The sequence below is a fragment of the Gadus macrocephalus genome, chromosome 16 (genome assembly GCF_031168955.1).
Source record: "Gadus macrocephalus chromosome 16, ASM3116895v1".
NCBI lineage: Eukaryota > Metazoa > Chordata > Actinopteri > Gadiformes > Gadidae > Gadus > Gadus macrocephalus.
Window position 1 is genome coordinate 1,893,096 of NC_082397.1, and position 24,428 is coordinate 1,917,523.

Below are 24,428 nucleotides of genomic sequence, written 5' to 3' on the forward strand. Positions count from 1 at the left end.
TCACACAGATTCGTTGCACGTTTTGTATAAAGGACGAGAGACGGACTTACAAAAGATATAATTTTATTTATTTACGGTAAGCAGAATTAAAAGAGCTCAGGGATCTCAACAACCACTGAAGTGTCAAGTCAAAACCCCAAAGTAGAAATAATAAGAAAATATTGATATGCTTAACCCCAAATGGGTCAACAAAACGCAACACAAAAATATATGTATGTATAGGATTTAACCCAAACAAATAAACTAAAGAACACAAACACAAAAAGATGAAAGGAAAAGCAGACAATTAACCAAACCGATAAGAGTTGTGGTGGGACTGAAATCTTAGCGCTGCGTGGGAATGCAACCGCCACATCGGACTGTGTGGAAAAAGGCAACGGTGCCGGAGCAGCCGAAGATGATGAAGACGACGGAGTGGATGGAGAAGACGGAGCGGATGGCGAAGACAGAGCGGCCGCCCCAGGACCGGAGGCCGTGGATGGTTTACGTTTGGGATCGCCAGGTGTAGGCTACGTCACAGAGCCGTGCAGGGCAGCTTCACCAGAGCACAGGAGGAGGAAGAAAAGCAAAAGCACCGCTGCGGCTCCAACAGCTACAGCAGGACAGAGAGCAGACGGCTAAGCACAAAGCTAACACAACCAGCAGGTTAACAAAAGAGCACGCTTACCCGAACGAAGAGAGCTTTACGCCCCCGAAACTGATGACCGGCTGCGGCAACAGTACAGAGCGGATGCCACACTCCCCTCACTCTTCACAATGCCGCCCCCGAACAACACGGCCAACAACGCTGGAAAGTTACAAAAACACTCGCGATCACTGGGCACCTGCTTGTCATCATAAAGTTGCACGAAAGTAGCGTCATGCCTACTCACCTTCAAGTGACTGAAGCACGCCACACCAACCGACAACAAACCAACAACTAACAGACGCCACACCGAGTCTTCGCCACGAGTGCCAGGCAGCAGTGTGCGCGCCAGAGAAGGCGCAGCACTTATACAGGTGAAACCACTCTGCAATCTGCCCACCAGAAATCACCTGAGTGGAGGAGGAGCAACACTCAACCTGCCACATATAGATCGAATTTCATTCCTGGTAAATATTTTGACAACACGTAGCAGTATAAAATAACACTATTTCGTATCGTAGGCCCATTACTTTTGTCCAAAGGTAAAACATTGTAAATGTAGTTCTACCAGAAACAGGCTTCCTACTGATAGTTTTATTAATAAAGCCAACACAAGCAGCAACATGTTAATATGAACAACACTGCGTTAAGCGTTATGCAATCTGAAAAGTCCCAAAACAGAGTTGACATAGTTAATTCATGCGATGAGGTGAGGGGATGAACGTAGAATACAGGAGTGAAGTCACATCAGAAGTCTACAGAACACAAGGACAGTGATTCTGAACTGAGTGTATATTTAGTAATTTTCCATTTCAATACTACAGTATAGACCAACCACTTTAGAAGGCCCAAAAACTTTGGAGACAGTTATCATTTGCATTACTTCGAAAACTTTGAAAAAAGGTAGTTTTATGACAATCATGGCTTACCTGCCATAGCTGTGGGTCCACGTAGCCTTCGTGTATGCACACCTGATACCGACCAACAGGTTTATATTAAGATTGTGGACACACAATGTAGCCTAACCCACTCAGCATCTCCGCCTACCTGGCAGTTATGAATCTCATTTCAACACTGATAAAGATCTTGACAACAGGCAGTGGCGATTTCAGACTATTTTTTGGGCTGCTCAAGCACACCTACATTTTATATCAAATATAATTATATTATAGCCTACAATATTTTCCACTATAATTAGGAGTGAGTAGGAGGTGAATTGTTGAAACGTTGGATGGAAGTTGCATGGACTTCAAATGTAGAAGGCATTTTTCAAGTCTCACAGACTCTTCATACGTTTCTAAGCGGGGCTTGAACTGGATTACTGTCACTCCTGAAAAAGTAATTGCTTCTTTATTGCTCTAATGACACACAGGCCATACTTTTTCAGCAAATCTGACTCACGTATTATTTTTGTTATAGCAGCCACAGAACTGGTTTTTAGTCAGAGATCGGCTTTGGATATGGCAGTCTAAATTAATATCCCCGAACGGAAATAATTAATGGTTGGATCTCAGGAGATGATAGGATAAAGAAGCCTGTAACTGTCTCAGAGATAGTCTGGACATTACAGAGATTATGAATATGTATTAACAGTATTTGTTTAATTCATGATTTTATTAATTGTTGAATTCATGGATTTATTCTTTGGTTAAAAAGGATTTAAGTTGTACTGTTAAAAAGAGATATTGTGTCATTGCTACTACTTCCCCTTTTTGTATTAAGAGTTTGTTTAAATATGGGGTCCTATCCCAGGGAATTATGGGAAAAGCGCCATCAGAGATATAAAACCAGTCACGGACTCATGGGTTTTCAGAAGAAGATGGACTCTGGTGGATTTAATGATTCGTTTCCGTGACCCAGTTCACGTGATTGAGTTCACCACGAGGAGTCGTTCGGGAATCGTTCGTTCGTTCGTTCAGTCGAGTTTCCGGTATCACTAACTCCACTGAGTCTGACTGACTCAGCTGAGAACCGGGCAATGGGGTCCATTCCATGATGCGATTTACCGCTACCGGAAACCAGGCTGAACGAACGTACGGTTCGTGAACGACTCCTCCCAGTTCATTCGAGTTTCCGGTGAATCGATTCACCAGAAACTCGACTGAACGTGGAGGAGTCGTTCGCGATTCAGCCTAGTGTCGGAAACGGTGAATCGCATCATGGAATGCACGCCATTGCACGGTTCTCAGCTGAGTCAGTCAGACTCAGTGGAGTTAGTGCTACCGGAAACTCGTTCGTTCGTTCAGTCGAGTTTCCGGTGAATCGAATGGTGAACGAGACGACCGAACGAACGAGAGGGACGACCTGGTTCGGTTCGTTCGTCCTAAAGACTCGTTCTTTTGAACCGGTTCGTGAACGAACGAGCATTAGGTTTATGGCGCTAACGTTGTCACAGTGTTTTTTCTGATTATTAAAGTTTACCGTTTTCAGAGAGAGTTTAAGAGAAAATAAATATTCAAAAGACATCAGTATGAAGCGTGGCCTTTTATTAAACCAATGCAGCTACAAAGCCGTTAATCTGGTTTGGGTTAGGCCCTGTCGAAATTAAGTGGGCAGGGTTTATTGAGAAAACCCATTCCTAACAATCAGAAGAGATTAGACCCAGGGTGATGCAAAAGTGTCTGTCCCTCTTCTTCATGCTATCGATCATTATCCGACTTGGATTCTCCCCTTTCCCGATCACCGTTTCGAGCAGACAGCGTGCCCGGTCTGTTGTGTTTGTCTGGTCCTGAATCACAGACTTATTTTCCTCATCACTGAACACGTCATGATCATGAAGGTCAACCAGGAGACCTTTGATAACTGGGTCGGAAACTCTGCAGAAATTCAGAAGGGATCCTTCTTAGGTCTAAAACAATTCAATTCAAATACTTGGGTATTACTTTGGATTGTGAGTTGCAGTGGAGCTCTCATGTGGAGTATGTTTGTTCAAAGATCTGTCAGCAGGCCTAAATACAAAGATCAACATGAACGACTCCGTTGGTCGTGAGTGTGTAGGCCTCCTGTGGTGATCTGGGGTCTTGGTCGTGAGTGTGTAGGCCTCCTGTGGTGATCTGGGGTCTTGGTCGTGAGTGTGTAGGCCTCCTGTGGTGATCTGGGGTCTTGGTCGTGAGTGTGTAGGCCTCCTGTGGTGATCTGGGGTCTTGGTCGTGAGTGTGTAGGCCTCCTGTGGTGATCTGGGGTCTTGGTCGTGAGTGTGCAGGCCTCCTGTGGTGATCTGGGGTCTTGGTGGTGAGTGTGTAGGCCTCCTGTGGTGATCTGGGGTCTTGGTGGTGAGTGTGTAGGCCTCCTGTGGTGATCTGGGGTCTTGGTGGTGAGTGTGTAGGCCTCCTGTGGTGATCTGGGGTCTTGGTCGTGAGTGTGTAGGCCTCCTGTGGTGATCTGGGGTCTTGGTCGTGAGTGTGTAGGCCTCCTGTGGTGATCTGGGGTCTTGGTCGTGAGTGTGTAGGCCTCCTGTGGTGATCTGGGGTCTTGGTCGGGCCAAAGACGCTGATAACTCGGTTCAGGTTCCTCGTTTTCTCACATGAGCCTGCTCTCTTCTTACTCTCCTTTACTTCTTATTAAAGGCCTACTGCAGTGTTTGATATCGAGCCTGGTGCTTCAAGTGGAATAAACTGCCTTACACGCACGCGCACGCGTTTGTGTGTGTGAGAGAGAGAGAGAGTGATGCGCGGATGTGATATTATTTTATCCGCAACCGCATCACAAACACATCATCCGTCCGCCATCCATCCCACCAACGTTTTGACAATTCTTTAAGTCCGCACCCGCCGCCATCCTCCGGTTATATTTAGCCTACTTATATATATATATATATATATATATATATATATATATATACATACATATATACATATATACATATATACATATATACATATACATATACATATATATATACATATATATACATACTCTATAGGCTAATGCCTTTTGCACTTTATTTTTAGCACCGTACAACATTGCAACATACACATTTTTTATTCCTACATACAGGGCCGGATTAACCAATGGGTTTTATGGCCACGTGCCCAGGGCCCCGCCCAGCCAGAGGGCCCAAGACTCGTCCGAAATTTTTTATTTATTTTATTTATTTATTTTCGGGCGGGCCCCTTTAGGTTGCGAATGAGTCATTATCAGCGCACGCCGGTTGCCTCGGTTTCAATTAGAAACGTTTACCAAGTATCCCCTGTTTGAGTGTAGCGGAATGTACTGTACAGGCTGTGACAGGCCAAGAGCAATATCAGGTAGCAACATTCAATGTCATAATTGACAAACTGGTTAGCTGCCTGGGGCACAGAATGGACGCATATCGGGATGTTTTGGACAAATTTAAGGTGCTCTTTATGGAAACTGACAATTTGACCAGTATCTGTGAACAGGCAGAAGTGCTCTGCATGTCATACCCATCTGATTTAGATGTCGACTTGGCCAATGAAATAATCCAGTTCAGAAGCTTCACACAAAACGAACAGGATAAGTCTCCTCAAAAGCTTTTGAAGATGATCTTAAAACATGGTCTGCAATCAACTTTCCCAAGCGTTTTTATAGCTCTCCGTATTTTTTTGACCCTGCCTGTGACAAATTGTGAAGGGGAACGATCATTTTCACATCTGGCCAGAATTAAAAATGAGCTTAGAACGACACAGACGCAACAGCGCCTCAGCGCGCTGTCACTCATGGCCATCGAGACGGAGCTACTCAGGAGCCTGGAATTCGATGAAGTTATCACTGACTTTGCTAATAGGAGAGCCCGTAAGAAGTTTTATTAACAGGTGCGTCTGGGAGGGAGACATAAACATAGATATATTATTTCTCATTTAATGTTACATATGTGTATTCAGACTTACTTCTGTTTACTAACTTCTACGTGTAATGTATTGCCATTCATTATATAGACATACCCTGGCGGAGAGGAGTACTAGTTTAAGGATCAAGATGAAAGAGAGGACAGAAGTGGGGAAATCAGAAAGACAGACAACCAGACCGTGATAGGGGATCCTGAGTGAAGAAAGGAGACCAAGGGACGATGTCACATTAAAAAACTCTATGTTCATATGTTCATTCAGCAATTCATAAGTTGATAGGGCTAGGCTAGTATAAACTGAATAAACAAATAATTAAAGTATTTCATTTTGATGGTGATGGTTTTAGCATATCATTTAGCTTTGTTAAATGTTTCTTTGTCTTGTTTTAGCATATAATGCTTTGTTGATAATATGCAATAGAAACATTTCTGTTCTGTTGTGACATAGGCTACAATAGGCCTAATCATTAATAATAAAAAACACCTGCCACAGCACTGGGTTTTTTTCCGGGGGGGGGGGGGGCATCCAACATTTGTGCCCAGGGTCCTGTGACTGCTTAATCCGGGCCTGCCTACATAACAACTCCGAAAATTGCCTGCTTGCCTTGCAAATCAAAGGTTCGGACAATTTGTCTTAGGCCTACCTTCTTTCTTAGCTGTGGATGTTATTGGACTAGAAGTTTAACTTGTTATGAACATCGCACGCTGCCATTGCCGATTGTCACTTCTGAGTCAAATCACTCCATAATCTCTTTTAAATCCCTTATTCCACGAGAGGTAGGCTACAATGACGGGCTGTTTTAACGGCGCAGTCCCATCTAGAGACGTTTGCTTCGTGGCTATAAGGAAGGCGCCGCAACGAGACGCGACATGGGATGGATCGTCACTCAATTGAAACGTTAGTGTGTGTGTGTGTGTGTGTGTGTGTGTGTGTGTGTATTTAACGTACACACACACACTCACAATTCAATTTGGGTGGGTGGCGGTTTAACCAATCCCATTAAAAAATGTATTTACATTGACACACACACACACACACACACACACACACACACACACACACACACACACACACACACACACACACACACACACACACACACACACACACACGGTTAAAAAAATTCCCCTTGACCTCCTGTGGGCACCTCAGTTAATGATTGTATATATCTGTCCGTTTGTGGAGCTTTGGACACTTTACTGGAGAAGAACCAGCACGTCAAATACGTAGGTAGGTGGCTCAAAACATATTGGTCTTAAGGTTCACAGACATTCGCAGGCAATGCATGTCAATTGACAACCTCATTATTCTTGCAAAACTTATTGTTGTCTTTTTTTTTCATCTGACATTTGAACACCTTGCATGAGTTTTTCACCCTGTTATGTAGGCTACAACTTGGACATTTTGGATAGGTTTTTTTTGCTAGCCTTTGTTGTTACATTACCAAGAAGTGATGTTGGTTTTTCAGTGGAACTTTGTTTCATGTGGGTAAAATTATTTTTGTTGGCGTAATTTAAAAATATATTATTGTGTTTCCATCATCACATTCAGTTTGAGCTTCTGTTTTATTTTGATGGACCGTTATTAGTGTGCAATACTTAATGAAAGAACATCAATATGAGTGCAGTGGTGTTGATTTTCAAAATAACATAAAGAAAAGGTAATTTATAAGTTAGTTAAAAGTTATTTATTTATTGGCGACCCGGTACCACATGAGTCTCCCAAGGACCACCAGGTTGGTGACCCCTGCTCTCTACAATACCTCTCTACAGCTGCCATTCTGAAATGGAACAGGTAAAAAACGGACACACTTTCTTATACTGGGTGTACTAGAATAATCTCTGTAGCTGATGAAGCAAAGAAATAACGTGGTAAAGTAAAGTCTAAGTATATTCCATGAACAATGATTTCAATACAAAGTAATCCTAAATAGTTCCTAGTTCCACATTCCAGTACATTTACACGCTACTGTCTGGCTAACCTTCAGTCTCTCTACTAACTATAAGGAATACATGCCCCCACTCACGCTAAAAGCACCTGAGCTCACTACTCTGATCTTTAGAGCCATGAGTGAAACCATGAATAACGTTACACATGGATCCACTCAAGTGTCAATGGTGACCCAATAGCTTTACACTGATGTATTCCATTATTTATAGAATCGTGCTGAATTATATTAATGTGATAATATTTACTATATTTAAAGTATTGATAAGTTGGCATGACAGGTTTAAAAATATGTCAAACAAATGAAGCAAGAAAGCAGTCTTTTCCACAGAAGACTGCTTTCTTGCTTCACAAACTTTGCCACTTTTCCTTTTATTTTGCCCCAACCAGACGTCTGGTCTGGACATTACTGCCAGGATAATGTTAGTGAAAACCCTGTGACTGGGAGTTTGGTTATATCCATGTTAACATGTGTAATATTAATGATAATATGAAACAATAAAAGCTGCCTTTTGGGGAAAATGTAGAAAAAGCCCAGAATAAAGTCAGACTTGTGGATTATTACAAATGTTTTACAAAATTCCTTGATCACAACCATACAAAAATAAATAAAATCTAAAATGTTACAAAATTCCTATCTATACCTGTCTATAGGAGGAACCTGAGGGGAACAGCTTAGGTCACATGTAGTAGCCCAGGAAAGAAGACCTATTCTAAGCATGATATCAATAATTACTTTACATGGTCAAGACAACAGAACAATTGTGAATTGCAGGATTGACTCAATGAGTCCATCTTTGTAATTCCAATAAAACATACATTTAGTTGCCTCAGGACTGGAAGGACATGGTCTGATGTTTTGATCTGGCCTTATTCAGAGGACCAGGAAACATTCACAGAGAGCTTCACTGTTTCCTTTTGGTCCAACGCTTGTTTTGGTCAATCTTCATCGTTTCTTTCAATGGAGACATCTACTGCACTATGGCCTCTGCAAGTAACTGAATGAACCTTATAGCTAGCCTGGGTACCAGATCATCTGTCAGCATATATTTATTTGCTCTTTGTGTATGCGTCTGGCCCCCTCCCGTTCAGACAGATTTCCAGCAGGCCTGGCCCGAGTTTGGCCAATCAGAAGTGTTTGTCTAAAAGGGGCGGGTTTGATACGATCACTGTACAGAGGAGCTCTCAAGGGGAGCCGTTGAAGAGTTTCCTAAACAATGGAGAGGGCTGCTGCTGATGTGTCACATGCTTCGTTGCTGATTGGTTGCTGGTCTATCCAATTGTGTCCAGTTTGGGCCCGTTAATAACGGCCCTTGGAAATCTAATATTTACTAAGACGTTCCACACTGTTACGCATTTGCTCAGTGGTCTGGCAGCGTCAGGGTACCATTTATCTAGTCTGAGGAAGCAAAGACAGAAAGGAAATGAGTGCACATCAGTATACATCAGAAAGCAGTTACAGACTTCCGGTTATGGCGCGCTGCTAGGCAGACGTGTGAAAGAGAGCTCCCATGCACAATTCATAGAAAAGTAATCAGGAAGCCACTAAGAATTACCAAACAGTTACTACTGATCAAAAAACACAGCAAACAGCCATAATGCCACCGAAACTGCAGCCAAAGACTTCAAAGTCTACTAAATCAACCGATGGTTCTTCCAGCCCGACGATGCTAACTAGTTCCAATACTAGCGACGACGACACAATTAGCCCTGGTCCAATTCTCAACGCTATCCAGACAATGAAAGAAGATTTTGTGTCGAGGTTTGATGGGCTATTGGGCGCTATTCAGGGAGTGCAAGGCGAATTAAAGTCACTGTCTGGCCGACTGGCCGAAGCTGAAGACCGAATTGGCACCAATGAAAAACGTAGAAAAGTCTTTGATTCAGCAAAGAAAGAACTAGCCTCCCTTTCTATCCATGACCTGCGTTACGGAATAATTCACCCAGCTACACTTCTGGTGACCATCAAGGGAAGACGGCACACGTTCGACACGGCATCTGAAGCGGAGGCTTTTGTGCAAGAATTGAAGTCTGAGCAAAGCTAGGCAACGCTGGGTGGTGAGAAAGCTAATGTGTTTAGTGCTGACACAATACAGGTAACTGAATTCTTCCTGGACTGTTTAAAGAATGCAGCCGCAATACGGGCGCGATAAGCTTTTCCTGGACTGTTTAAGACTGTTAATTTAAATCTAATGTTTTGCTGCAAAGTGGTTATTTATGATTGCAATACACAATTAGTTAACTTTTAATATTTTGCATGGAGCTCCAACATGATCGCTGAGCATGCTGTTCCTCGACATGTGGGTGGACCAGCTTAGTTCCATAGTCAGACTCTGTTCAGGGGTCTATTGGAAGTGTGATCTAGGGGAGGGAAGCGTGTACTTCGTTTGGGGAAGTACACCCGATTATGTTTACGTCTACGTCTTAAGGCACATATTTTTATTTTCATTTGTATTAATTAAGTTTTCTTTGTATTGTATACTCAATTCCAACCCGCACATACAATGTAGTATTATACCATGTCATTTGAACTCCAGTTCACCTCTTGGAATGTAAGAGGTCTAAACAAACTTGTCAAGCTTAAGCAAGTAATGAGTAGGATTAAACAACTAAAAGCTAAGATAGTCTTTCTGCAGGAGACACATTTAACACCTGAAGATGTAGTAAAAGTGAGGAGGAGGTGGCCAGGTCGAGTTTTTTCTGCTTCATCTAGTTCTCGCTCACGTGGGGTAATCACTCTGATACATAACTCCCGACCCTTTCATCTCATTAATGTGGATGAAGACCGATATGGGAGATACATTATTATTCAATGTGAAATACTCTCAATTAGGTTAAATCTGGTAAACGTATATGGACCCAATGATGACAACCCGTCTTTTTTCAGAAATCTGTTTTTGTCCCTGGCTGATTTGTCTGGTAGTTTCATAATAGGTGGAGATTTTAATTGCACTCTCCAACCGGAGATTGATCGATCCACGGGGATAGATACCTCCCATGCCCAGACACGAAAGGAGTTATTACAATATATAAAATAATTTAATTTAACTGACTGTTAATTTAACTGTTTTATTTCTAACATTATTCTATCAACAGACATTTAAATCTATAGTCTGTCGTTATAATTGATTTACCTCGGGTGTACTGTGGAGTGGGTAAGACTGTTTTTAATAGCAGGCTAGCATTGCCCGTTGACTTGCGCTAGCCTAGCACGAGCGAACTCTGCAACTAGAAGGACTGTATGAAATGTGTTGAAAACTGTCTCCAGTGATATAGAATACCAATGCTCACTTGGGAATCAGGCCCTATGTCCAAAATTCCGAACTACCCCTTTAATATTATTAAAAAAAAAAACATTTCAAAATGCAAAACATGTTTTAAGTTCACTTTATTAAAATTAATAATTGGAAACTTCCATTTTACATTTCTGAATGCCAGACAGCAATAGAACAAGCAACATGTAGCTAGTTCAGCAGCAGAGAATCGCTGTCTAAATGCAGCAAACCAAAGTGCAGAACAAGTTTGACATTATGGTCAAACTTGTTCTGCACGAGACGGGAGCCCAGGTTAAACGGTGACGCAACTATCGTGCCTCATACACCGCACGATCCCGAGAGCTGCCTTTATTTAACACACACCCACAACACACAGTGCACCGCACACCCAACCAACGGACATGCAAGTCTCGGTAACGGTGGTGGCAACACTACGCACAAACAATAAAGACCCCAAACCCGTTAACCCCACTTAACCTAACGGAAACAAATTGACAAAAGGCAATAAACCCCTTTTTCCCCAACCGGCATCACGAATACCCAGACTCCCTGGGGGGTAGTTTCCGTTAGGAAACCCTGTATTTTCCAAAGTGTCGAAATGCGCATGTGCCCCGTAGTTGGCCCAGCCTCAGACAGAGTCTGACTTAAACCCATGTGTCTTGCTAACAAATATACTACAGTGAGCCCAACTCTTGACCCAAAACTCAACATTGTTGGTTGGACTAAATTGCATTGCACAGTTGACATGAATACTTAATGTTTTATATTCATTTTACTCAGAAATCATAATGAGACCAACAATTTTTTACGTTTTTGTTTTTACAGTGTAGAGCTAAATATTGTAAAAACGAAGGAGCTAGTGGTGGACTTCCGGAGACAGAGGAAGGAGACCCCACCTCTGTCCATCAATGCGGCGGTGGAGGAACGGGTAGACAGCTTCAAATTTCTGGGCACAATAATCTCCTCTCTGAAATGGGTAGATAACATCACTGCTATTATTAAAATAGCCCACCAGAGGCTCTTTTTCCTCCGCCAACTAAAGAAGTTTGGGGTGGCCTGCAAGGGGATGCAGCAGTTCTACCGAGCCACCTTTGAGAGCGTCCTTACGTTCTCAATCACAGTCTGGTATGGCAACTCTACTGTCCAGCAGAGGATGCGACTAGACAGGATTGTCCATACGGCCTCCAAGATAGTTGGCTGCAGTCTCCCTCCCATCTCAGACATCTACGAGGCCCGTATCCACAGTAGAGGCCTGACAACTCTTCAGGATAAATTACACCCTGCTAACTCCCTCTTCAATCCCCTCCCATCAGGTAGGAGGTTGAGGCCCATCAAAACTAAAACCTCCCGCTTCCTCAACAGCACATACTGCAGGACCATTAAAGCTCTTAACTCTACATCCCTACACCAGTGTATCAGGAATGCAGACTCCCCCAGTGGCCCTGCATAGTATAATACGCACTAATTTCTACTACTGTTTTTATTAGTGGTGGGCCGTGTTACGACCGGCCTAGGGGAACCGGACATAACAAATGGTGCTCCCCTCTTTTCCCCACTCCCAAGGACGACCAGGCACACAGGGCTGCAGTCCAGCATAAGTTAATTTATTCAATTGATGGAGCCTCAGGGTGAGCATAGCCAAAACAACAAACAAAAACAATCTAACCGACAAACCAAAGTGGACAGGATTCTCACTGACTCCCTACGTGATAAACAGGAGAAAACAAAGATAAACCAAACAAGCTACTCACCCCTGTGATTACCTGGACTGCTAAAGTTTTAACACATCACAATACAATACAATGCAATGCCACATGATAAAGCCTGGTGCAGTTGGGAGCAGGGTCAAGAGAAGGAGAGTGATTGTCTCCAGCGGCGGCCATTTATAGTAGCTCCTCCAGCCCCTGCACCAATCGACAGCCAGCACCTGGAGAAACACCAATGGTGGTAGCACCACCCTCAGGTCGGGAGGAGCAGCACCTGGAGAGGGAGAGAGCCTAAGGGTGCTAACACCACCCTCAGGCCGGGAGGAACCACAGCACAGACAAATCCATACAACACTGAAAAATACACATATGACCCTGGGTCATAACAGGCCGTTATCGGCGTTAACGGCTGCGTTAACGCAAAACTTTTATCGCTCGATAAAAAAAATATCGCCGTTAATCTATTTTCAAACACTTCTTTGTTCGGACCCATCACGTGACTGAACTAACCAATCAGAAGCTAGAATTTAGGGTGCACTCACACTAGGCCATCTGGCCGTGGCCGTGGCCGTTTTCACACCTAACCGTGCTCAAATCTGCCAGTGTGAGTGTGGCCAGGCCAGGCCAATTTGGCCACTTGGGAGAGGTGTGCTGCTACGGTCCGGGCCGCTACGGTACAGATGCTAATGAGCCGACACGCGCACATGCACGGCTACGCAACCTGAGCTGGATGACGTATAGTCCATGCGACGACCACGGACATAATAACGGCGACGAGCCTTCTTTCCCATTAAACTGTAAACATATATCCAAATAAGCAACAGACTCAGCAAAGTGCGAACTTAGTTCTCTGTGTTGTTGTCCATTGTTGTTAAAACTCTGACTGGCGACAGACTTTATTATGGTCCATGCAGCGGACGCTTGGTGATGACGTGTTACTTACGACGTGATGACGTATGTACAAGAGCCTACCGTGGCCAGGCCACAGTTGCGACGGCCAACGGCCACGGCCAGATTGCCCAGTGTGAGTGCAGGCCAGAGAACAATGGGGCCATTTGAGCACGGTTAGGTGTGATAACGGCCACGGCCAGATGGCCTAGTGTGAGTGCACCCTTAAACTGAGGTAAACTTGAGGGAATCAGAGAGGCAGATTCAACAGAATATCCTGACTGTGTTAAATATGTAAACATGTAATAATTGTGTAACATAAATATGTAAATGATTAACTGACAGATTTTTTGCCGTTTGCCATTTTAATCTAGAGTAATCTAGATTACTCTAGATTAAAAGAAATTATCTATGCCCACCACTAGTTTTTATATAATGTGAGTTTTCTTAACTATGTACTTATTTCTTGGACCTTATGCAGATTTGCACATGAATTGCTCCATTTTGCACATCACTTGCACTTATAAGCACCGGTCACTTTGATCAAACATACAGCACTTACCCTGGCCTGTCAACCAGGTGGAAGTGGGCTATATGTCTTATGTGTGGGATCCTTGGAAGGATATTGCATGGATAAAATGATGTTCTATGTTTTATGTGTCTTTTGTGTGGGTCTTGTACTGTCATGTACTGAAACAAATCCCTAGCAACTTGTACAGAGTTGTATGGCAATAAAGTATTGAATCTTGAATCTTTATGGTGCATTTTTGGATATTAAGTAGTGCACTATGTGGAGATCCAGATTCGTACACTCACATTTCGGACAACATAAGCACCATTGAGGGCACAAGTCGACCAATTGGAGCAGAGCCTTGGTAGTTAGGGACTGGTGGGCAGACTGGGAATCGGGGCTTCAGGGACGGGGAAGACCAGACGTGTCCGCAGAGAGGTGTGATGTTGGGGCATCTGTCTGCGTCCGCCGATGCGGTTGGACTTATTGCCCACATCGTTGTGAACCGTCGTCAGGATCCAGGCTAAGTCTTTGCCACTGGGAAGCATAGCACACACAAGTCCCAGTCAGTTATAAGTGAACGGTAAATCATTATGAAGTATGATTCCTTCAGTCAGAAAGAGCTTTACTTGGAATCATGGATTTCATTTTCTGATATTAGTATTAGGATACTAATTAAAAATGAAAAAACAACTGTATATGTATATTATAATGACAAAGAAAATAAATGTATAACAATTAAAAATCTAAGAAAATAAGTTTAAAGTGTGCAAGCATGCAAAGCCTATGGTAAATTACATTTACTAATTCATTAGCTTAAGTTATTTCGTAATTTGAAAATAGATTTGACAATGTCAGACGACAACGTCTTAGGTAGGTTCCACTTACCGAGGAACCAACTTCACAAGGTTCTGGCACAAGGACTGGATGAACCAGGAGCCTCGGTCCTCGACTCTCATAGAGGTATAGGAGGGAGTGGTAGCCATGGCGGTCAGGAAATCTGCCGAGGTGGGTATCAACACACTCGCCTCCATGCCGTCGCTGCAGGGGTCCCCAGTGCTACTGGGTCCGTCCGTCTGGGTGTCAGTTTGGTCGCTGACCTCTGGGCGGGCGGGTCTGTTGTCCAGGACGGGGACCGCCTGCTCCCTCTTGTTGCCCTGGCAAGCCTGGATGAAGAACAGCTTGGGCTTCCCTCTCAGAGAGGCGCACCGCACCCCATTCAGGAAGTCAGCGAGCTCCTTCAGCCGGACCACCTTCCCGTCCACCCCGTACACGCCGCCCTCCAGGCCATGGCTCAGGACGATGCAAGCCACGCAGTCCATCCCACTGTGGTCCTTGCTGGCCAGACCCCGCATGGTGGAGAGCATCTGGTCTCCGGTGGCGTCCTGCACCACCTCCACCTGGAAGCCCAGCCAGCTGAACACACTCCTCAGGCTCTCTGCAGGGACACACACACACACACACACACACACACACACACACACACACACACACACACACACACACACACACACACACACACACACACACACACACACGGGATGAATCTTTGCAAATAGATAACAATAGATATAAATATTACATGATAGTAAAAAATGGTAAAAGATGAGTGTATGTACTGTATAATCCATAAAAAAGCAGAATCTGGACTAAGACTGAGACTATAAATTTGGTATTAGCATAGCATGGGCCTACTTTCATCAATGTCTGTCCCCATCCGTTGACCTAGGTTCCGACCGGAACGGCTGAAGTCAAAGTTGTTGACGATCAAGCAGTAGCCTTTCGGTTGAGCCTTCATGGGATATGGTGTATCCTAGAAACACCAAGCTGCATGAGATGAGGCTCCATATAAAACCAGAGGTCGAAATCGGAATGTAATGTTGTGTAACCATTAGAAGTACTGAACCTCTTCCTCTTCCTCTGTTGCTTGAGGGAGTTGTGGAGCAGACTCAGGGGTGTTGGTTTCACTGGAGGACACAGCGTGCATATGGCTCTCATTCTCTGTAACGAAGGTGACAGGATAAAAAGAAGAAGAAGAATCTTTATTTGTCATTGCACACATTGTGTAGTAAAGTACTACACAATGAAATGAGATCTCTGCATTTGACCATCACTAGCTACAGCACTAGGAGTATTCGACCATCACTAGCTACAGCACTAGGTGTATTTGACCATCACTAGCTACAGCACTAGGAGTATTTGCATAAAGTGGGCAGGGCTTATTGAGCAAACCCATTCCTAGTTACAACTTACCCACACGATCAGAAGAGATCAGACCCAGGGTGATGCATAAGTGCTTGTCCCTCTTCTTCATGCTATCGATCATCGCCTGACTTGCTCTCACCCCTTTCGCCATCACCATGTCGATCAGACACCGAGCCCGGTCCGCTCTGCTCTTATGGTCCTCCGTCACAGTGTCCTTGTCTTCGGTACTCAACACTTTGCACTGCCAAAGGTCATCCAGCAGACCTTTCAAAGCTGGGAGTCCGATTTTCTGCACAAATCCAGTACGGATCCTTTTTAGGTCTGAAACAGAATGCAAAAAGCGAAATTAAATTTACAACGTTGTAGTCAATTTAAATTCGTATTCTGCATGATTTTAAATCAAATAGCCTAGGCCTAAATACAAAGATTAAAATGAACGACTCCGTTGGTCGTGATTGTGTAGGCCTCTTGTGGTGATCTGGGGTCTTGGTTGGGCCAAGACTTTGATCATTTGGTTCAGGTTCCTCGTTTCTCTCACATGACATGAGCCTACTCTCTTCTTATTCTCTTCTACTTCTTATTAAAGCCATACTGCAGTGTTTGATATCGAGCCTGCTGCTTGAAGTGAAATAAAGTATAAAGAAACTGCTCCCGCTGCGTCCACCTGTCGAGCAGCAGAAGAAACGGAACCTGATCGCCCAAATCTCTCAAGTTCAAATAAATTGCCGAATTTGAACCCCTATCATATATGGCAACCACGGTAACCTACAGCAAAGTGTGCAACATAAAAAAAACACATGAATAATCTATAGATGGTATGTAAAACACGGCCTACCTTCCATCACTTACGTGGCTTCTCCCCTCTTCGATTTAACTTTCGTTTTGAAGCTTCCTCATTCTGGACGATAAGTGAGATCAGGATTCTTGGAAACCACGCCTATTGTTTCACTTAGAAGCCCGCCAAGCAGCAAACCGACCAATCACCACCCCTCACCTATAGTCTTCTGGAGGAGGCGTCCTATACTTATTAGGTCCATTGTCCGAGCGGAGGGACCCAGACGGACATTTATCTATTCAGGGGAGGCCGTTGACAGCGGACTCCGTTCTTCAATGACACCCTGATTACCACATACAAATAAAAACAGAAATACAAATGTACAATAGATATAAACAGTCGGTCAAACAACCAGAATGACATTTTAATAAATATAAATATTGCAATGGGACAATTAAGAAAGCTATTTAAAACACAAACAATCATTATGTAACGCGACTACAATCATGCCCTTAAGGTCATCTTCAGGTTGGGGGAATATTATTATTAGGCTACTGGATTAAGTGCAAACCCATGTTTTGTGTCAGCAGATTGTCTGTTGGCCTGTTGATATGCAGGAATGCAGGACTGCATATCAAACCCTCGCAGACCCAGAGGACCTCGTAATTACAGGTAAAGAGAGTTAGTTATTATGTGTACGCAATCCTTTTGAAATGTATTTAGGCCTGAATAGGCAGAAGGGATACGATAGTATTAATAACATCATTTAATTTTTAAAGTGGGCCTATTGTAGTTTGTTGTGGATAGGCCAAAGGACGACCAGGAGTTGGTGTTGTTGTTGTCGTTGCATTTACAATGAATTTAGTGTAAAAATGTATAGGCTACGATGCATACAAATAATATTAAAAAGGGGCTACTAATCGCGATTGCGCTCATGTCTGAAACCTCTTCGATCCTCTTCGATTTCCAAGGGGATAAGGCCTTGATAACTCCGGCTGGCAGTCGGATAGACCTCACTCTGAACTCAAGATGTCTCAACGAACAGAGAAACCCCATTTAATTCGATCAGCAAATACGTTCCGAGTCATTTTTACATTGAGCATGGTGAGGTTTTATGTGTTTTTATTGGTCTGCATGTCATGTGTAAAGGCCGCATGATATTCACTTCTGGCTATAGGCTTCAATTCAACGCAGACATAAAAAGCCAAATTACACAAATGTTATCTATTCCACAATTACTAATAACTAATAATAACACTGTTTCTGACAACGTTATAATAAGGCGACAATATTATACTAATAAATGAAAATAAGAAACACTTTACGTGCAGTAGCCTAATTGTAGACAACAGAGGAAAAAACTGTTTTCCACCAAACATTTTGACGATAATAATGGTCAAAGATCCAGGTTATGGACATCGTGTTGTGACCCATTTTCGACCGACTCCAATCTGGCCGAATGTTAAATAAAAGTAACTAAATTATATGTAATTTATTTATATTGTAGGCTTACTATCAATTCCAAACAAACATTTAAGAAAAAAAAACTGGCCGCAGGACAGCATTTTGAACGACAGGTCAGGACGAGACCCGTTTTCCATAAACTCCAATTTGGCAGGTTGTTCAATAAGAATTAGCCTACTACGTAGGCCTACATACACCGGAAAGCCCAAAGCAGACATGTGCTTCATGCGGAGGCTGCGATCACCTGGAAACACCTGTGGATGTTCTACCAGTCTGTGGTGGCCCGCGTTCTTTCCAGGGTTGGAGTTAGGTGGGAGCCAGTCGGAGCTGAGCTCCCATAGAGACAAGTCTGGCTCCCATGAAAGCATCCAAATATCTGTGGGGTCTCTGAAGACCTTGCGCTCAGTTGTTGTCGGGGAACGGGGGACGGGGGACGGGGGAAGGGGGAGACCGTACCGGCTTTGCGCTGAGTTGTTGACAACGCAAAACAACTCCGTTTCGCTTTGGTGTCCGGTTCGCCCTGTCGGGCTTATTTTCCCGATAATGATCTATTTCCCTTACTTAACGTCAATATAACTCTATATGTGGAACGGAAAATGGCGTTATTTGTAATTACAATATTATGCTGCTGTATTTTCAGAGACCCCCACAGATATTTGAGTTCGCTGCTTTCATGGGAGCCAGACCTCTCTCTATGGGAGCTCAGCTCCCACTGGCACCTAACTCGAGCCCTGGCCTACATTGTTTTGTAAACAAATTTCTTATTCAGATGTTAACAAATTTGCATGGTTGAAATAAAACAAATCTACCTGTATTTTCTTTATTTGATAGTTGGAAGTTGGAAGCTATACTCTGTCGACATCACAGAGGTCCTTATGAACTTGGATTCGGGTGACAGGGATGCGGAGAAGAGCAAGCTCCTTTGTACTTTGTTAACTGCATGACGGTGAGACATGTTTTTATTATGGAGCGGCTGGCTCTGATGGTCTATTGCTTTTTTCTCTGCATTGGGGTTGTGCATTGATGTGTGCATGTTTTGGTGCAGTTGTTTAACGTATTTATGTTTAAGTTCACCATCACTGGGGCTATCAAAGCTGCGGGTTTTTTCCGTGAAAAGTTGTATCTTCGAGTTGCGCGCGCAGGTACGCGCGCGCCCCGTGGGCCGCTGAATGCCAGGGCCTTTTTTTTGCTCCCAGTCCGTCACAAAGGTAGGGCTACTTTAAGACAAACTCGGCTTACCTGCCATACTTTCGACTACGCGTAGGCTACGTGAAATCGTTCGGATGCAATATGAACCAATATCCTCTACTTTCGTTCATACTATTAACTTGAAACTTCTCTATCCTGCAGGGGCGGGGCGAGCTGCCCCTTCCCGTGACGTCATTCCCCGTCTGTTGCAGAGCGGTTCTGTTCTCTTGCGGCTGTGCTGTCTCGGTGCTCGGGGTCAGAACAGTCTCATTAATAATGAATGCCCAGAGAAGGATGCACAAATGTATTTTGGGATTTATACATAAATTACTCTCTTCTCACAAATACATTTCAATGCACAGTCACACAAATGGATATCGGTGTATATGTAAAATAAATCCCTATGCAAAAATAAGTTTCACAAACACATTTCTGATCCACGCACAAATGTAACTTGTTTTAAATAAATGTAGGCTAATATAAATCCATAAATATATGAATTAACAAAATATTTGCAATTTTCATCAAAAATGTATTTAGATGTTGTTACATTTATTTACAAACTGTTAAACTTGAATTAACAAGACGCTTTTCTTTTGTGAAGTTGTTTGCATTTGTGTGTCATTGGTCTGTATTTATATGTGGCTCTCTTATATTGTTTCCTTTGAGTGCGACCAGCGCCCCCCAGCAGATGGCGACCGCCTCCATGGCCTCCTTCAGCATCCTCTATTCTCATAAGATCCCTCCTCACTCCGGAACACAGCGGAGATCCTCTGTTCTCCATGAGATCCGTCTCTCCGGACTCGGAGCTAAACCCCGTCCGTTCACTCAGTCCACTGGCACCAAGACACGGGAAACTTCTCTTTGATGCTGCCGCTTAATTTGCTTAGCTGCAGATATCTTTACATGCAGTAGGCCTACTAACCACCTGAACACCTTTCTCTGTCCTTCCCGTTAATTGCTCTCCGCGCACCTCTCTCCGCGCACCTCTCTCTCTCTCTCTCTCTCTCTCTCTCTCTCTCTCTCTCTCTCTCTCTCTCTCTCTCTCTCTCTCTCTCTCTCTCTCTCTCTCCCCCTCTCTCTCTCCCCCTCTCTCTCTCCCCCTCTCCCCCTCTCCCCCTGAGCGCATACTACACACTGGCTCCGCTACGGCTACGCAATGAGATAGGCTACACTACTCTTACAACACCATGAATATATTAGACTTATTCTTTCATTCAAAAAGTTCATGGTTTTTCTTATGATGATTTGAATTTTTTTACACTTTCTGCACAGTGAGTTTGCGTGATCTCTTTAGGTGTCTGCACCGACCTCTGTTGGTCACACTGGGAATTATGCTATTTGGTCTGACATAAAAGTTCTTCCTTTTCTGGGACATTAAAAAGGGCGCTGTCGGAACACTATCTATTCATTAATGATGAATAGATTTATCTTCATGCCAATATGGCAATATGCAAAGGCGCCATTCCAATAAGAACTCTGACTCTGTTCTTCAGATATAAACTCGTCTGAGCTCTGGCAAACCAGGCATTTGCCTGGAGCCCCGGGCCCCATAGAAGGTTTGTGGGGCCCCCAAAATGCCCCAATGCATATATTTTGTCCCCATATTTATAATTTTTATAAAAATCTCTTCACAATAGTAGCATCGGGATGTCTAATTACTCATGTTTTGACGATCTTTCCGTGTGCACCCCCCTTCAGTCTGCACTACATGGACTATTCCATGTAGTGCGCACAATGAAGTCAAATTCAAAACAGTAAGCGGTAAGAGAGAGAGAGAGAAATCGAGTGAGACATAAATTGAGTGAAACATGAAGCGATCGTACGAAAGCGGGTCACATAAAAAGAAGAAGAAAGACCAAAGGCAGGACTTTCTTTCAAAGCTACCAAAGCTATCCAGCTTTTTTACAGCCACCGCAGTGTCAGCGGGACCGTCGGAGGATCAAGAGCAGCCGTCAACGTCGTTTGCTGTCACGTTACTGCTCCTTTCATTCCAAGTGGCTCTGGCTCAGCCAGCAGCGATGCTAATGACGTGTGTCAACAAACTGACGGAGATGATGCACAACTGGTAGTGAATATTTCTCACTCTCCTTCTTCCACTTCGGTTATTGAAATTGATGACAATAACGATAACAATGACTGCGAGACACATATTCTTGTGGACAGAGGCGGAGTGGCCGTCGGGACGATCGGGAGATTTCCCGGTCGGCCGGCCGGCCAGCGAGTTCAGGTGGACCGGCCCACAATTGTGTAACAGCCTGCGAAGTCAGTTGGACCGGCCCACAGTTGTGAGCGGCCGCGAGGCGTCTGCAAGCCGGCCCTGAGCATAATTTATTCCCCGCCAAGACGCCGTGAAAATCCCCGAAATAAACAATATATGTCTCAAGAACATCCAACCAATATTTATACCACTTGCTTACTCTCTATGTCTCATTCATGTTGTTTTTTTTATATATTATTTTTTTTTTACTTCATTTAATTCTTCATTATTCAGGCGTTACAGAACTTTCATGGCCATGAATAAATAATACGAACTACAGTTTACTTTAATATGTTTGTTCTTGAATTGACGTAATGGAGCAAAGACTCCTGGGATTGGGAAATGCGTTTATCCAATAAACAGCTTGCAGGTCAAGTCCATTTTCGGAAATGTAGGGGGATAGCCCTAAAGACGCGTCAGACAGAGAAGGCGAGCAAGTTCGTGGTTGCTTGCTTTTGCTTGTTGTGGCACTCATGGAAGGCAAGAAGAGAAAAGAGAAAGGAGGGGCTGAAAAGGCCAGAATAAAGAAGAAGCGGATGCTGGAGGGGGATGCATCTAAGTGCTGAAATCAGGCATTAAAGAGTTGTAGTCGTCTAGTCGTGTCAACGTTACACCGGTATTACCGAGCATAAATGGTATAAACTTTGAAACTAGGTCACTCCGTCAACTCTCCTCTCACACTAGGTGACAGCGTCTTATAACGTTCTATATTATATAATAGTATAATATCATTTTATAGATAATATCACGGCCAAAAGCTCTGCGCCTCCGGATGGCTGTAGTGCGGGGAGCACTACGGCCATCCGGAGTGCTTTTGTTTACCGGCGTTGCTATGGTTACTGGTCTTGTAAGGAAGTGCGCCAATTCTCGGAGCGCCAATTCTCTTCCGCACAGAGCAGAACTGTGACCTATTTTACCCATTTTTAATTTCTTAATTATAATTATATCATTCATTTTTACCAAAAAAAAAAAATATTACTGAAAAAATATATAAATAAACGGTGTTGCAGGGGGGTGGGGCCGGACCGGGGAGGATTCTCCCGGTGGCTATTAGTGCCCCACTCCGCCCCTGCTTGTGGATGACCCAGCACTCTGGCCCAAGCTGCTGTGTCTTGGGCAGGTGCACACATATTCTTGTGGATGACCCAGCACTCTGGCCCAATGGCCGCAGATTCACAAAAGCATACTATTACATAGTAATGAAAAATGGTGAGAGGGTGAACAGGTCTTGGTTAGTCTACAGTGAAAGTGCAGACCGTGTTTTTTGCTTTTGTTGTTGCCTTTTTGGAAAACAAAAACAACTGAGTGAGGAAGGATTTAAAGACTGGAATAACCTTGCAATGCTCAATCAACCATGAAAGGTCTGAAGAGCACAGGAAAAATACTGATAGCTGGAAGCAGCTATCAGTAGGTTTCCAGTAGTGGTTTCCAGTAGGTCACAGCAGATAGCTGCTGTGACCTACTGGAAACCCTCAGGTAAATGATGACATAAGGTTAACAGTCAGTGTAATGTGTCAACATAACGAATCTTATTGTTTTGTATGTTATTCTCAATTTTTAAATAGATAATTAACATTTGCATGAAAGAAGGATAGTGACTTTTGTTCATCCCTTGTATGGAGTATCTCATTATGCCATATATTATGCGATATAAGGTACATTAGACCGGTAGATGCAGGGGCCCCCAAATGACTTCGCCTGGAGCCCCCAAAGGGCTAAGTTCGCCACTGCTCTTAGTTCAGACGTGTTAGTTCTGGACTATTAGTTCAGACACGTTTTAGTGTCTATTGTAGGTCGCTTTGGATAAAAGCGTCTGCTAAATGCCCTAAATATAAATGCAAATTATGTTCATGGCCTCAATCCCAGATCCAAGCCATCAACAGATATCCAGGAAGCAACCATCGGGTATGCAAACCTTTAAAACATCCAAATCACAGAATTTGGAAGAGCTAAAATTCAATAAAGTTGTCATATTTTATATTCTTTTGAAAACCCTATTTGACCAAAAGAAAAAACACGGTAGGCCTACTCCTCCGATCCTCTAGGTGGCAACCCAAACACGCTCCCATCCCGCACAGGAAGAAAACCTGACACATTCCACCATAAACACAAAATGGCTGGGAAGCAGAGATAGCCAACGAGTCCAAGCTAAAGCAAACTCCAGCCGCCCGGAGCTCCAGCGGAAGAGGTCTTTGACGTTGACATGCTGCACGTCTCCGGTAAGAACACACGTCGTACCCCGCAGCGCCTGTCCTGGTCCTGGGGGTCTCATCCCCAGACCGCGACGCTGGACGAGCCGCAGGACGCGCCGCCGATGTCAACACTGATCCGATTTGCCCTTTTGACAGTGTCTCTGATCGTGAAGTAGGTCGTTTATTAAACAGTCAGCGACCAAGGTGTGACGTTTGGACTGTAACCCAGAGGACAACGTCCAGACCAGGGAGAGACCGGGTCTCGTCTTTATAATGATACGTGAGACCAGTGAGAGACCGTATAATGATACGTCCTTGTGGGAGTCAGCTGAGTTCTGAGAAGACGAGTCAGGACGCATAGTTTAAGCTCCTGTGTTGATAACTTTACTTAAAGTTCGCAGTGTGTTAAACGGGTCCACTAGGAGGCGTCACTAGGTTGTGTCTTCGGTCCTTTTAATACCTCAGGTCCATTCTGTTCTGTCAAGTTGTCAACATTACTGAGTTACTGTTCACATCACTTGTTACTGGATTAGTGTTAACCTGTTACTGGATGCTTTCCGCTTGTAATGGCATGACATGTTACA

The 24,428-nt window shown here is 43.8% G+C and overlaps 2 protein-coding genes and 1 long non-coding RNA gene across 6 annotated transcripts in view; all 3 read right to left on the minus strand.

Moving 5' to 3' along the window:
• LOC132473959 (uncharacterized) overlaps window positions 1-19,611 on the minus strand; it is a 121,269-nt gene extending 101,658 nt beyond the window's left edge. Inside the window, exon 1 of the mRNA XM_060074360.1 lies at window positions 19,444-19,611. Within this exon, the coding sequence (XP_059930343.1) occupies window positions 19,444-19,450 (7 nt within the window). The 5' untranslated portion in view covers window positions 19,451-19,611. The remainder of the gene's footprint in view (window positions 1-19,443) is intronic.
• LOC132473968 (uncharacterized) lies at window positions 216-1,076 on the minus strand. Its single transcript, XR_009529525.1, has 2 exons — window positions 668-1,076; window positions 216-592 (listed from the first exon to the last, which is right to left on the minus strand). It is a non-coding gene; the product is annotated as an uncharacterized LOC132473968 (long non-coding RNA).
• On the minus strand, window positions 7,098-16,953 carry LOC132474079 (caspase-8-like). Of its 4 annotated transcripts, XR_009529567.1 has the most exons (9): window positions 16,801-16,951; window positions 16,014-16,286; window positions 15,667-15,761; window positions 15,456-15,573; window positions 14,649-15,198; window positions 13,672-14,297; window positions 11,552-12,126; window positions 8,025-8,779; window positions 7,098-7,213 (listed from the first exon to the last, which is right to left on the minus strand). XR_009529567.1 is itself a non-coding variant. In XM_060074503.1 (6 exons), the coding sequence occupies exons 1-6, from the start codon at window positions 16,805-16,807 to the stop codon at window positions 14,129-14,131; spliced, it is 1,212 nt and encodes a 403-aa protein (XP_059930486.1). In that variant the 5' UTR covers window positions 16,808-16,951; the 3' UTR covers window positions 12,153-14,128. The 4 variants fall into 4 exon arrangements, 1 of the variants encoding a protein (XP_059930486.1); XR_009529568.1 differs by having other exon boundaries at window positions 7,098-8,779; window positions 15,667-15,751; window positions 16,010-16,286; window positions 16,801-16,953; XR_009529566.1 differs by having other exon boundaries at window positions 7,098-8,779.
• Window positions 19,612-24,428: the final 4,817 nt, after the last annotated feature.

What these genes read in the sequence shown, in the direction of transcription:
- LOC132474079 (XM_060074503.1), bottom strand. An exon ending in GGGGACAGACATTGATGAAA is followed by an intron (nt 15,199 to 15,455) that starts GTAGGCCCATGC and finishes GTGTCCCTGCAG; the next exon opens with AGAGCCTGAGGAGTGTGTTC. An exon ending in CTTGTGAAGTTGGTTCCTCG is followed by an intron (nt 14,298 to 14,648) that starts GTAAGTGGAACC and finishes TATGCTTCCCAG; the next exon opens with TGGCAAAGACTTAGCCTGGA.